At 32.2% G+C, this 16,178-nt stretch overlaps 1 protein-coding gene across 1 annotated transcript; it reads left to right on the plus strand.

Annotated features, from left to right (window-relative positions):
• Nucleotides 1-6,968: 6,968 nt before the first annotated feature.
• Nucleotides 6,969-9,398, plus strand: LOC112512402 (S-adenosylmethionine decarboxylase proenzyme-like). The gene is made up of 4 exons (XM_025118344.1): nt 6,969-7,108; nt 7,213-7,275; nt 7,734-7,882; nt 7,986-9,398. The coding sequence occupies exon 4, from the start codon at nt 8,143-8,145 to the stop codon at nt 9,229-9,231; it is 1,089 nt and encodes a 362-aa protein (XP_024974112.1). The 5' UTR covers nt 6,969-7,108; nt 7,213-7,275; nt 7,734-7,882; nt 7,986-8,142; the 3' UTR covers nt 9,232-9,398.
• Nucleotides 9,399-16,178: the final 6,780 nt, after the last annotated feature.

The following is a 16,178-nucleotide window of genomic DNA, read 5'->3' on the forward strand; positions in this document are numbered from 1 at the left end:
GTTAATTTTATAGGCAATTTTGTAGGCAAATCAAATGGAAATGTCAAATGTTAGGTTAGTTTTATAGGCCTTAGAAGAGTACTAAAAGATTAAAACATAAGCCTTAAAAGTCACTCTCCACCACATCAATGCATTTGTAAAGTCAATGCCTAGCTTATTTCCACCACATTAGTTATCTTTATTCGGTTAACCGAACAGTTTAAACCTGAAAATGGAAACCCGAAACCTTTTTTGGTTCGGACGAATTGTTCGGTTTCGAAATTTTTTCGACCCTCCTAAGTGTGCCTCCAACCATAATAGTTTCTAGATCCGCCACTGTCTCTAACCAGGTCGTAAGAGACAGTAAGTAGGTACTAATCATTATGTTCATTTATCGGTTAATTTTCTATGAACTAGTTTCCTTTTGGTTAATTTATTTGTTTGATATGATTAATTACTACAATGCTTATAATATCTTGATTAGAGATCCATCACTTTACAAGGCCCAACTTTTTGAGCCTGGGCTTTTCAGAAAAAGAAAACTCAATAAAGAATTGGGCTTATTAGACCCGAGCTGTGCCTAGGCTTGTCGGGCTTTTTCATGCCTAAGGCATTCCAAGCTTGACTAGACTTCTAAGGTTTAGGCCTCTTCGGGCCTTCTCGAAAATGATTGGGCCTGATCAAGCTTTAAGGTTTGTCCCAGATAAGATATGAATAGTGATGGCCAAAAACCGGTCATGGGTTTGATCGGACTTAATCGGTCTCAAGCTTTCCCATAACCGGTCCCGGTCGAAAATGGTAGAACCGGTCAAGGTACTTCATAATCGGTTATGGGCCGCCGGTCCCGGTCCCGGTCCCAACATTAAAAAATAATTTTTTTTATTTTTTAATGATATGTTTTTAATACATTATAAAATTAAAATTACATTGTCTTGTAAAAATACATTATAAAATTATTTAAAAATACATTTATTTATAAAATTATTTGAATTTTCGGACCGGGCCGGTCCCGGTTCCACGAAACTACCAAAACCCCCAATCGGTCCCGATTTTCGGTCTCATAACCGGTCCGGGCCGATTTGGCCATCACTAGATATGAACATGCTAGGTCCAAGCTGATATTAGGCTCTGAGTTCATGCTTGGGCTGCAAGAACCAAAATCCTGATCAAACTTTAAAGAGATATTTTTGTTGATCTGGGAATATTCTTGAGGTGATTATATGGGTTTCAATTCTTCTCAAAGCTTTATTGAAGAAGAAGTCTAAATCTTTACGGAACACAAACTCTTATTATATTCTATCTTTATGAACACACGATATTTTCATTCATTGATTATCATTTCAAAAATATACCGTCGGCTTGGTTTGTAGGATTTGGTGGAATTTGAAATTGAATTTTATTTCGATCATGTCTTTGTTTAAAGTAAAGTTCTGAATTGAAACCTTACAAACTATTTAGAAATACAGTTGGTGTTTCAAAAATTTCAGATGATTTGTTTATAAAAATATTTTAAAATATGTTAAAAAAACATTTGTTTTGTAATATTCATTTAATAAAAAAGTAACCTAATTACTTTTATATTTATTTATAATTTGTTTCTGTAAGTTATTTATAATTTCATTGTAGATCCTATAAACCAAACACATCAAAGATTTCAAATCATTTTAATTCCAAATATTATCAGATATCTGGAAAACATCACCAATCCAAACACTCATAAAAAAAAGTTTTTTTTAAGCAATTGGAGATTGGAATCTTGAAGGTAGGCATAATAATGAGGTGAGGATGGAGCGAGTTTTTTAATCCTCGGCCCCGTTCTCCGGCGGGTACGGGGATTAATATCTCGTCCCCGGTTTATTTTCTGGTCAAACCCCGATCGTCATCATCTGTCAAGACCTAATTTTAAAAAATAAAAAATATATACATATACATATATTAGATAAAATATATTAATAAAATTACATACCGGGTACGGGACAGGGCAGGGGATACGCTACCCGGCCCTGGCCCCAACCCCGGTTCGAGTCTACTGTGGGATCTCCAGTCCCAGGACCCGTTTTAGCAGGGAATCTCTGTCCCCGTTCGAACCAGATGAGCCGGATTCCCCATCTTTGGTATGGTGTGGCTCGTGATTCCAATCTTTTGGTGAATTTGGAATACTTTTGAGTTGTGGATAGAAAGTGGGATAACTAAATGCCATACCACTTTGTAAATGGAATATGTTCACATTTGTGTACATCTTATCTTACTACACATTCATTACTGATTCAAAAAAGTCTCTTCTATTTTCGAATAAAATATAATTTAATTTAATTCAATTTATGACCACTTTCTTCCTCTTATGAGGACCACATACCCAAAAGTATTGACTTTGTGGGAAATAAATCATACAATTAGTTATTTATGGTATGCAATTATTGTGGGATGGAATAAAAACCAAGAACAAAAGAAAAATAGGGTAAGAGCATTGTACAAGTCTATTGCGTAAGGTACAACTCTATTGCATAGCATTCAATCTAAAGAGCTTTTAGCCAAGGCTTGATATGGCCATTGGTACCAAATGAGATTGATATGATTTTAGATTGGTAATTTATATGATATATGGATGAATAATAATCTATGTATAAAGGGGTATTTTTGTCATTTCCAATTAACTTAAGCTTCGATATTTGTAATGATGATATTAACTTAAAGTTGAAGCTGATATATCTGTCAGTGATTTAAAACATATATTTCAGTGAATATGACTAGTTCTGTACCCGTGCAATGCGGCGGAGAGTCGTGAATTTTAACGATTTTGAAGTTTCACTGGTTTTATTAGAGAAGATTTAACGATGATATAAATTACACTTGGTCTTTACATATTAATATAGTTTGAATAAATAAGAGTTATGGTTCCAATTACAGTTTATCGATGAAAAAAATTGTATGACAGTTTAAAATCCAACATATTTAAACGATTCCACAAATGTGTTCGGTTTACACCAAGAGCAAAGAACCAAGAGAGTGAGACTGAGAGTTCTAGAACAATTAAATGAGAGAACTTTTAATAACCCATGGTGAATATCAATTTGAATATCACCTTGGGAGATGGGGAGAAGACATAGAGGTATGAGAAGGTGAAGACATGAGTGAAATGTATCTTTGAAACATGAAGAAAAAAAAAGTAATAATGTGCATTGGTAACTTGTACTATATGTTATTATAATTGTAGATTAAGAGATTTTAAAACTTAATACATAAAGTAGTAGTACTTAATGCGTTATAAGTTGCTTTTAAGACTTTGTGCATAAATGTATAGTACTTTATGCATTAAAAATTGTTTTTAAGACTTTTGAAAAATCTGGTTTATAAGATAGTATAGATTACAAAAACTTAAAGAAACAGAATGGACAAATTCGATTCCGTTGGGATGTCTCAAGGAAAAACAAGTTGTCTTCCATCTGATGTTGTTATAATAGATTGTCGACCAATAATTATTCTTGTTTGTTTATTGTAATCTTCCACTCTTGTCGTGTGTCAGCTTGGCTCGAGAGGGTCAATATCGAATACGATATGTTTATTCATGGTGTCGTTTTCATTATCTTCCTGAAACCAAAAAATTTCAAGGATATTGGTCACCTACAGGTTGCATTTTTTTGTTGTTGGAGATGAGCTGTAAATCCGTTATTCAGAAATGAGTTTGTTGCACATCAATTGGGCTTTGATAACCTATATAGGGTTGGGTTCACGTGAGACTAAAAGTTTTTCGTGAGATCCGTAATACCAATTTATGTTCATTGATCAACTTTATAAGCTAATGATCTAATAGTCTAAAGTTGCATGGTGGCAATTTTGTGATTATTGAGAAGTCTCGTGTGAATTTTGTGATTATGAATGTTTAGATTGTAGATTTAATCTAAGAAATGAGAATTGGTCTTACCGGTCTCACGAAAAACCATTGGTCTCACATGATCTCAAGTCTCTCCCTCTCTCTCTCTCTCTATCTCTCTGCATAGCCATATGTTCATTTGAGAAGTGGTAAGTATTAGTGGACAAATGATCATAGCCTTCACATGGTCAAGATTTGCGGCTTTGATTGTAAAACACCGGATAATTTTTGGCATGACATGCAGAAAATAGAAGGGTGGTTTCGTTACTTTTATAATAGACGACAAAATAACTGCATATATGAACCTGTATGATTCACATATGAATTATAGGTTCACACATACACTTATGGGTTCACATTGCACTTACGCTTCTTAAACAGTTCTCCGTTTTATTGTCAAATAATAACACGTAATATGTAATGTGTTTTTATTTAGAGCCACAAAAATTGCGTGTTTGATAGATAAAATTCCTCAAAACGCATGAACGGTGCACAAAGCATGACAAAAGAAAGCAAGGTGGGAATAAGATTCGATACTCCCTCTTTTTCTATCCACATCCATTTTGTAATTTTAACGTGTTATTTTTTTTCATAAAAATTAAATATAATTTATACTGTATCATAAATATAAATTTAAAGATATCATAAAATTTTAAAAATAAATATAACAAAATTAATATCAAATTAACTATTTAAAAGTTTTTTTATTGTATAATTTATTTAATCCATTTTTTTATAATTTAATTTAGATTTAATAACGCAGTAAACGGGATAATTTGAAAAAATTAAATCATGTCAGGAACTTATTTTACAGATATAAATGATCATTGAAAGTACGATGCTACTTCAGACTTGTACTCTTGAAATAACTCTGAATTATAACTCTGATGAATGACTCTGAAAATGACTCTTCAGATTTGAATTTAGAAATAAAACTATATCAATAATTAATTAAAATGAAGTTAACCATATAATAAAATTAAATGTGTTATTTTGAACAAATATAGACATATTTTTGGCAAAAAAACAAACCCTTTTATAGCCGGCATGTTAACCAGCAAAACTTGTTTTACAGAACTCTTTGACAATATCAGCAAGTGATAGCTGAAAGTTGTCATGATAAGTTGAATGTTGCCTCTTCAGTGATAGCTCAAAGCTGTCACGATAAGCTGAAGGCTGTCAGCAATAACCTGTCAGATTAGCTGAAGGTTGTCAGTGATAGGCTGAAAGCTGTCACGATAAGCTGAAAACACAAGCTGAAGACTGTCAGCAATAAGCTGCCAAATTAGCTGAAGGCTGTCATATTAGCTAAAGGGAATTAGTTTGAACTAAATCTCGTTTAGTAGGAAAATCAGTTAAACCACGATAAAAAAAGATACATTTTTAGAGGGACATATGTCAACCAAATATGTCTCTTTGAATCACTAATGTAAATTATATCTAGATACATGTTTTAGCGAGAAAATAAGATAATCGACTCACTAGAAGATGACACGTGTCACCCAAGTTACTTATTTATTAGGTGTATAGATTTGATAATAATTAAATATTCTATTAGAACTCAATGATTATCTTAATTATATTTTAGATTTTTTATATTTAAAATAAAATATTTATCTTGTATTTGATTATGTTTATCTGCAGTTAATTACATCAATCATTAATGTTGTACTTACATAGTAATCTTGAACTTTAAATAATATACATCAATAAACAATACTCCATACATAAAAAATGTTTTATAATATAGAAGAGTACTCACGCAATGCAACGAGATAAATCTTCATTATAATATTTAGTTTTTATTCTTTGTCTCTATCGATATAATACGATTTTATGTTGTTTTGAGAAAACGATAATGTTTATTTTTTAATGAAATATAAATTTGAAAATAACATAAAAATTAAAAAATAATAATTTCGATATTAGTATCAAATTAACTATTTAATAGTTCTCATTTTTTGATGTAACTTCTTTAATTCAATTTTTTTATTACAATTTAGTTTAGATTTAATAACAAAGTAATTTATTTTGGTTTAATAATATAATTTTTATAAAGATAATAATTAAACATTCTGTTAGAACTTAGTGATTATCTTAATTATATTTTAGATTTTCTATATTTAAAATGGATGTTTATCATGTATTTGGTTATGTTTATCTGTAATTAGTCACATGAATTTAAAAATAAAGCTTCAATAATGTATACTTACGCAAAATTACTTGTAATCTGAATTTTAATCAATATACATAAAAAAATGAGTTTTTAAGATTTTTTGTCAAATATTTTATAATATAGTCTAAATATAGATATATACAAATATTTAATTTTGACGTCAATTATTTCTTATTTTCTTTTAAACTTTAGAGTAAAATACAAATTTGGTCCCTTTAGTTCGTCAGAAAAATAACACTTATTGAAACTGATATTCACTATAAGTTATTAAAAATTCTCTCATTCATCTCCCATTCAATTACTCTAGAACCCTCGGTCTCACTCTCGATCTCTTGATTCTTTGCTCTTGCTGTAAATCGATCACATTTATGAAGTCGTTTAAATATGTTGGATTTTAAATATATTAGATTTTAAACTGTCATATAATTTTTTTCATCGATAGACTGTAATTGGAACCATAACTCTTATTTATTCAAATTGTATTAATATGTAAAGAACAAGTGGAACTTATATCATCGTTAAATCTTCTCAAATAAAACAAGTAAAATTTCAAAATGGTTAAAATTCACAGCTCCCGCCGCATTGCTTGGGTACACAACTAGTGATTTTATTAGTTGTGATTTTTGATTGAGTAAAAGATAAAAAAATCGATCAAAAAATGAAAATGTTTCTCATTTAACGGATTTTTTATAAAACAGGACCAAATCCTAATGTTTTTGCAAATCACAAACCACAAGGATAAAAAGTGTTATTTTTAACAAACACAAGGACCAAATTTATATATTCTTATTGTTGAAAATCTGAAACACTTTTCTACACGTAATTGACATCATATTCTCCAAGGGGTAAAATTGTAATTTCATTCCTTGATCCCTTGTTGGGCTCTCTCTCTCCAACCACCTGTATAAATAAAACCCTCCATCTCCCCTAATTTTGATAACCACACAAACCCTTGGTTTCTCCCTCGATATATAAATCAATTGAATTCCTTTCCTTCTCTAAAAATCCCAATTTCTAGGGTTTGAATTTCCAGATTTCCATCTGTTGCATTACATTTGCTTGATTTCAATCGCAACTAATCGGTATGTTTATCTATTCCTTTATTCAATTCTGCTTTTTATCATTGTATTTTTGTTGTTGATTATCGTGTTTCTTGTATTGATCGAGGGTTTTTATTTGATTTCAGGTGTAGATCGATCTCGAAGGGTTTTGAATCTCGGCTTTTCGTTTCCAAAATCTATTTTTAATTGTGAGTGTTGTTTTTATTTTGATAATTTGTTTGATTCATCGTTGTTTTGCCTTGTAATTGAACGATCTATTGTTGATGATTCATTGCGTTTTTCTCATCGTGATTTTGCTACTTTCAAAAGAAGGAAACAGCTTTAACGAAAATTTATCCGCGGCTATTTATTGTATAACGATGCTTAATTGTTTGTTCTTTGGCTTTTGTATTGATTCATGTTATGTCAAACTTTGAAAAATTTCCTATAAATATGAATATGCTTTCTGATGATTATATTGTGGATGTAAATCAAGTTCTTGATTCGGTTTTTATAATGTGTATTGAATGTTCTTGTTTCTTATGGAGGTAGAATATACGGTAATCGATATCTTAATGTACTATAGTATTCCTATGTTGTATTAATTCATCCAGTATCCAGTGACATTATATTGGTTCTTATTCATATGCGCTCTTGTGTTTCTTAGGACAATTGAATGTTCTAATGGAGTCAAAAGCCGGCAAGAAGTCTAGTAGTAGTAAATCCTTGTTTTACGAAGCTCCTCTCGGTTACGGAATTGAAGACGTTCGACCAAACGGTGGACTCAAGAAATTCAAATCTGCTGCTTACTCAAACGTGAGTTTCTCTTATATTAATCTTGAACGGTTTACGTACATTTTAATTTCATTATCACTTGCAATGTCTAACCATCGGTTCTTCTTTCTTTTTAATTTTGTAGTGTGCTCGGAAGCCATCCTGAGTTTCTCTGATCTGTGCTACATAACTCCTAGATAGCAGCTATTCAATTCAAACCTTTTTTCAGTCTTTTATTTGCATTTTCTTTTCTCGTACTCGTTTTTTCTCTCTTTGCAACAAAAAAACAACTTTAAAGAAAGATGGCGGTCGAAGTATCCGCCATTGGATTCGAAGGATATGAAAAGAGGCTTGAAATTACTTTTTCTGACCCTGGTCTCTTTGCTGACCCTGAAGGCAGAGGCCTCCGTTCCCTAACTAAGGACCAACTGGATGAAATTCTGGCACCGGCCGAATGCACCATTGTTTCTTCATTATCCAATGATTCATTGGATTCATACGTTCTTTCGGAGTCTAGCCTCTTTGTTTATCCATTTAAGATCATCATCAAGACCTGTGGCACCACAAAGCTGCTCCTTTCGATCCCACCGATACTAAAACTATCTTCCCAACTTTCCCTCACTGTGAAATCTGTGAGATACACTCGTGGAAGCTTCATATTTCCTGGAGCTCAGCCATTTCCGCACCGGAGCTTCACCGAAGAGGTTACAACCCTCAATGGTTACTTTGGGAGTCTTGGATCTGGCAGCAAAGCTTATGTCATGGGGGGTGCTGACAAGAATCAGAAATGGCACGTCTATTCTGCTTCTTCAGCCGAAACGGCTGATCACCCAGTTTACACTCTCGAGATGTGCATGACGGGTTTGGACAAGAAACATGCATCGGTGTTTTACAAGAACCAGTCGAGCTCTGCTTCCATGATGACGGAAGTTTCTGGTATCCGCAAGATTCTCCCAAATTCCCAAATCTGCGATTTTGAGTTTGACCCGTGTGGGTATTCGATGAATGCAATTGAATCTGATGCCATTTCCACCATCCATGTGACACCTGAAGACGGCTTCAGTTACGCTAGCTTTGAAGCGGTCGGTTACACCTTCAAATCCGCTGTTGATCTGACCCTTTTGGTCGAAAGGGTGTTGGCATGCTTCCAGCCAAACGAGTTTTCTGTATCGTTACATGGAAACGACCGGAGGAATCTTGATTTGGGAAGTGGCAATCTGAATGTTAAGGCATACTGTGTGACGGAAACAAGCTTTGAAGATCTTGGTGACGGTGGTGGTTCGATGATTTATTGTTTGTTCACGAGGGGAGGTAACAGCTGCGGGTCTCCGCGGTCGACCCTCCACGGGTGTTGGAGCGAGTACGAAGATGAAGAACTGGAGAAGAAATAAGGCTACCACTTGCAATTTGGTACTTAATAATGTTATTAGTTTTCTAGTGTGGTTATGTTCTTCAGGGCTTGGTGTTTTTTGCTCATTTACTGTTTGTTTTTTTTGGTTATTGTGTTCTATGGACCTACATTTGCACCATTAATAAAATCTGTGGGTATGTTTATAAATTGATGTGTATATCTTAATTTGTTGAGTTTATTATTTGTGGGATAATGGGCTTAAAAGTCTTTTTACATTTTTAGTTGTTAGAAATAATTCAAAATACGTTTGTTGAGCTTTGAACGTCTGATCTCGAGGAAAATGAGGTATTGTTTGCCGATGACCCTTTGGTTTGAGTCATGACGTTACCATAAACATGTATCCTCCTCCATCGACACACAAGGTGCTCTACGAAATAGTTGAGATACTCTCCTTGTTTGTGTGAGAATACGTGGAATTAAATTACTCTGAAGAAAAAGAGAGATTCTAACATATATAACTGTTGTAGGGTTTCAACGATCTCCCTCTTGAACATGCAAACGACTACCCACGATTTTCCCAATGTTGTAATCAAATCAAAATAACGATCCAAGATACGATTCAATCGTTTGAGCTCACAAGGATTGTTTTGAACTTGTATTTAAATTCGTTTTCAACACCAAAAATTTGTTAAAGCGGAAACCGGGACTTCCAACCGGTGTTTACCTAGTGCTTATTGGTATCAACTGATTTCAGATTAAGCACAACTATCTTCAGTTAACACTTGTTCAAAACGAACCTTTTACTCGGATTTCAGATTAAGCACGAAGACTTGTTCGTTCGTGAATTAGTAATCGAGACCATATAAGAAGATACCAAGTATAAGCTTCTCCTTTTATTTCTCATATTCAAAGTCTTCCTATTCAGACGCCCAAAAAACTTGTCGAAATTCATGGAAAATGAGTTTTAGAATGCTATATATAAATCCTACCTTCTCTTCCTAACATACATCAAACACGATCTCTTTCTATTCATCGCATTTCGATCACACAAATCTCGAGAAAAAGCCATGGATAACTCTCAAAATGCTGGTTATCAAGCTGGTCAGGTCAAGGGCCAAGCCGAGGTAACTAATCTTGACTATTTGCTCTATTTGAGATTTGAGAACCAACTATTTGTGAATTATTCATAATGAATATCCCTAATTGTTATTCATTGAATACCATACATTTTCATCATTCAAGATATTCATCGTGAATAATTCATGAATAGTTGGTTCTCAAAATATTTACGGTCCTCAAACAAACCCACTCTCTGGAGTCAGGTTCAAACGAGTACCAAATAAGAGAACACGATAACGACCCCAAATCACATGTGATTACGCATGACCTTGATAGCAACCTAGGTTTTGACCATGTTCCAAAACCATAGTGCAAAATTACATGTGATTTGACCGCTTCATGTTTTCTTGAACCGTTTTCTCGTTTGATCCTACCCCCTCTCTCTCTCTCTCTCTCTCTATATATATATGTATGTATATGTATATAACATTTGTTGTTATCAGGAGAAGAGCAGGCAGATGATGGATAAGGCTAGCGAAACTGCACAGTCTGCCCAGCATTCAGCACAGCAGGTCCCATTAATTTCACTTTTTAACCTTTGAATTCCATCAAGTCAAAAGTAATACTTTCCAAATTCAAGATTCAAAATTCGCATCGATTTTTTAGTTTTTTTAACAAAACAAATCTATAAATAACATTTGCTTAACATTGATTTTAGTACCCGTAAATCTTTTTTTCCGTAACCGAGACAAAAATCCTCGAATTCGGCGTTAGAAACTCGAGATGTTTGACTAAAGAAAAGTCAATGCAGGCTGGACAGCAGATGAAGGCAAGTGCACAAGGAGCAGCTGATGCAGCCAAAGATGCAACTGGCATGAACAAATGAACCTCTAGGGATCATTTCATCAACCATCATAGCAATCTCTTCAACTAAAACAACCTCCCTTTTTTTAATTTTACTATTATACCCCTAGACAAAACGAAGAAATCGATATCCCGATGTACTCGAGTTCTTACATTTGTTCTAATAAAATTTAAAAAGCAGTACCGAGGTGGTCGTTTGCCACCCCTTCTGCTATATCTCCTTTATACGTTGCTATCTCGTGCATATTTTGCTATGCGAACTAGACTGAATTGGATAGAACAACTTAACAGGATGAGATAGTAGGACTGAACTGGACTGGAAAGTTGTAGGGTTATAATTGATGGATAGTTTAGTAATTTACCAATCTTGTCTCATCTTTCAGATCTTTGTTCCACCTATTTTGGTTGGACATATTTCTTTTGTCTAACCCAGATATGTCTAATCCTAGCCTTAATTGTCACACAAAACATGAGATAACAAGTTTTTTATTTATCCTGTCATGTATTGTCTCACATACCAAACACACTCAGAGATTGTTTGTTAACAACATAATGAGCTTAACAGAACTACAACTTATTCGATATAAATGACCGTTTGGTAGTTACTTAATGATATAGAAAGTGACTTGTTCAGTAAACTTACAAATGAGCTTTATGGGCCCGTTCAAGGAAGAACTGATTAGTTTGTGGCAATCGTGAAATCCAATCTGAACCACTCGTTTGAGTTTTTTAAGGATATTTCTTAAATAAGCTAAAAGGGTAATATAGTAATTTTATTTTTGACAACTAATCAAAATATTAAATTAAATTTTTTAGAAGGAAATATTTAACTAAAATTAGTTACCTAGTATATCAATTACCTAATATACATCATATTCTAAAGATGTTTGTGAATCAAAGTGTATCATAGTGATAATGTTCACAATATTTCACGTGTATTATAATGTATTTTTTATTTGCATTTTCATTATTTTCATTGTTTTACAAAGGATATCACATTGTGCATCTTGTATGTATATCTGGGTATCACAGACCACAGTGAATATCGTTTGTAGGTATCATAATGTGTATCTTGTATTCACATAAGTTTCATCGGAATAAGGTTCGCTGAATAAGATTCACTGGAGAGAGGAAAAAGGAGAGATGAGAGAGTATATTTATAAAATCCCAAAAATACCCTTAATTAATATTGTAAGTTAAAAATACCAAAATTATTAATTTCATAATTTAAACTTTGATTTGTGGTTGAGATTGGATCTCAAAGTTAACACAAACAAAACAGTTCTCATTTGATTAGACCCCTATATATATGTGTGTGTGTGGACGTATTAATTCACGCAGACAACATAATTCATACAGAACTCAATAGTAAACCAAACAAACAGCCCCTCACAGATATACCCATCTCGTGGAATGACACATGGACTGAAAACAACATATCAATACGCAAACCACAACGAATGTGACCCAACATGTGTAAGATCTCTTCTATTTGTAAGCTTGATTTCGTAACGATCTTGATAAGGTTTGTGGGAATAGAGACAAGAAACAACAGGACAAAAAAAAAATTGGTAAAATGGTCGTTAGATTTTTACTGTTATTTCATTTCTTTATATCCCGATAACAGAAAAAAAAAGATTGATGAGTTACATGATTAAAATTTAACTTAAATATGATTCCATGAATCTTTTTTGCAGGGGCAGATGGCCATAGGGGCCTTGTCCCCTAGCCTTTTTTTTTATATAGAGTGAAGCATTTCCAGTCCATTAAGGTTTTAAGTATAAAATTCTTTTCGACCCCTCCACTATTACTGATCCAGTCCATTTATATTCCGTTTCTGCTTTTCTTGAACAAAATCATGGAATTTAAAGATTTTGGATCCAGACATGATTATTAGCAAATTAGATGATACCAATGGACCATTCAAAGAAAAGAAGACCAAAAGATGTTTCACTTTAAAAAAGAAAACAAAGACAAATGAGAAGCATGTGAAGTTGGGTGGTCTTTTTGTAAAGAAAAGTTGAAATTAGTATTTATATTAAATTAAACCGAAAATAACTGGTATAATTTATTTGAAAGCATTCCATTCGTATTGTCCTTCTGAAAATATAAAAGTTGTCTAAGGTTTAAAACTATCTTCAAGTTGTAACTGATTATATCCTGATTTTAAGTCAAATTTTGAGAATATTTTCTTCTTTTGTATAAGATTTATTAAAATTCGGTATAATTTATTTGAAAGCTGGGTCTGAAAGTAAGATGTATATAGAATTTTTTTTCCTTCTTTTAAGGTTGAAATTAGTTGTCAATTTGATTGTAGGTGTTTATATTATGAGAGCATTTCCGGTAGATTTTTTAGAAACTGAGAGAACGAAGATTATGAGTATTTTTTTTGTTTCAACAAATTTTTCAAAACTTTTCTTTAAAATGGGAAGGACAGATTGCATGAAAAAAGTAACGTATTTTAACTTGTTTTTTTTTTTTTTTTTGAAACGTACTTGTAAAACTTTCATTTTGGTACATAAGATGTAAAGTTTTAAACATTTAAGTACGCGGGTAACCGGTTGAAACATTAACCGGTTACCATGCTGATGTGACGAGTGATGTGGTATCCGGTTAATGCTTTAGTAAATATTACTGAGTTGGATACTACATCACTTGCCACATCAACATGGTAATCGGTTAATGCTTCAACCGGTTACCCGTGTACTTAAATGTTTAAAACGTTACATCTTAGGTAAAAAAAATGGAAGTTTTGAAAGTACGTTACTCAAAATATGAATCAAGTTAAAGTACGTCACTTTTTCATACAATTTGCCCAAATGGAAAGGTATTATAAGCGAGCGTGAATTCTTCAAGAAACTTAAGAGAAAAAAATAATATTTTTATTAAATGTAAAAAATATTTTTATAATATAATCAGTGTTATAATCTTCAAAATGGATAAGTTATTAGTGTTAAATTTTATTTTATTTTGGAGAATTTGATTTTTAATTTTCCGTTTTGGACAAATTGCCGAGAATATGTTAAGAGATGTCATGAGATATTAAAATGCAAGCTTTGAAAGTCGTTATACGATATTACGATGCTAAGTAACTGGAATGAACATACTCAACAGTAATAAAACATAATACATAAGATACTGGTTGAAATCAAATGGCCTCAAGCCTAGCGGTATGTAAGTCATTGGTCCTCTAAAGGTCAAAGGTTCAAACCTCAATAAAAAAAAATACTGATTGAATGTGTTTTCCATCTTTGAAGTTGTAATAATTATTTTGTGTTTGATTGTTTAATAAAATTATGAGTATTTAAAAATTAAATGATTATTAAAATAATATTATTCTATTTTTTTGATAATTAGTAGTTTAAAATTTGATTATTTTAAGGTTTAAATAACCATATAATTATATGAAGAACCCAGTTTGGGATTGAGCATGTCTTTTGGTAAAAGACAAATTTACCCTCAATGATTTTATGCATGCAAAAAGAGAGGGCAAGAGAAAAGGCTAACCACTTCACCATGTCTTGGATAGGGTTCACCATCATTTAACAAAAATGGTCCCAACCATAAGCAAATTTAATTTATAATTTGTAGAATGTGAAAAAGACAAGTTTGCCCCTGTCTTTCTGCCACTCGATGACCAACTCCGGGGTCATTTTTGTCATTTCAATTTCTTTGTTTTATTTTTATTTCGGGGTTTTGGATTTTTTTTTTTGTATTATGAACAACTTAAAAAAACGCATTCGGAAAAATGAAAATGTTTGTCATAACCTATTAATTTATCATCACTAGTTCACTGAATATGATCAAAGATTGAATTCTGGTTTATATGAAGCATTCCTGACTCTTGAGCATTAGAACGAGTTCAGATTGAGACAGGTTGGATTTTCAATTTCTTTTAAATCAAATGATATGGCACTTGCAACTGCAACCATACTTTTGTCGGCATTGTTCAATTAAGTAGCAGCAATGTTGCAATGATAACAGTTCGACCTACTCAGATGTGAGTTTCTGAAACTTCTAATGGGATGTTTGGGATTGCTTATTTTAGATGTTTTTTTGACTTATTTCAGTCTGGCACCGATGATAAGCTAAATGCTAGTGTTTGAATGAAGAAAAAATAAAACTGCTTATACCAGTGCCAAACCGGTAATAAGCAGCTTTTGATAAGTTAATTCTTCAGGAAGGATTAACTTATAAAAAACTGCTTATTAATAGTTTACCATTTTAACATGTTTTATTAATGTTTGTTAATTATTAATCTTATTGATATAAATTATTAATCTTATTGATGTAAGTTTTTGTAAAAAAAATATTATTATAAACGATGAAAAATAAATTTTTACATGTTAAAAAATCACAAACATTCTCATAAGTCAATAATATGGAAGCCTGTCTTTTTTGGTCATTTTACATATATAAACAAAATTTGTCAAACACTAAAAAATAACTTATCAGCTTATTGCTTTTTGGTACCGCTATAAGCTAGTCCAAACACTTTTTTACAATACTCCAGTTTCATACCACATAAGTTAATAAGCACTTTTACAAAAAAAAAAAACATAAGTTGTTTTAAATAAGCAATCCCAAACACCCCCTAAGTCGGTTGAAAAATTCATGATTGATTTTTTAATCAATTAGATTACGACCCATTAAGTTAAATCATGAATCAAATCAGAAAATCGAGTGATAGGATTAAATCTGACTACCCACCAACTGAAAAAGACGTCTTTATATAATAAAACTTTGTTACAGTTTTCATTGAAAGAAACGTGTGATAAATTTTCAGTTAAAAAAACGACATTTAGTATCAATCTTCACCAACTACATTCTCTTGTAGGTGTCATTCCACACCTAACCTGATTATGTATTATTATTCGATTTAAAGTAATTACGATGTTAAGATATGATGATCAATCAAAGTTGTTATAAATAGTTACAAGGTTTTATGCGACTTCATCTCTTATCTTTTACCTGTTCAAAAGCTACTTAATTCGATTGATTTACTGTATTTTTGTAAACAGTAACTTCACAAAATTAATTTTGTACAAATTCTTTAAAACAATA

This window comes from Cynara cardunculus (assembly GCF_001531365.2).
Source record: "Cynara cardunculus var. scolymus isolate 2C chromosome LG 5, CcrdV1, whole genome shotgun sequence".
Classification (NCBI taxonomy): Eukaryota; Viridiplantae; Streptophyta; class Magnoliopsida; order Asterales; family Asteraceae; genus Cynara; species Cynara cardunculus.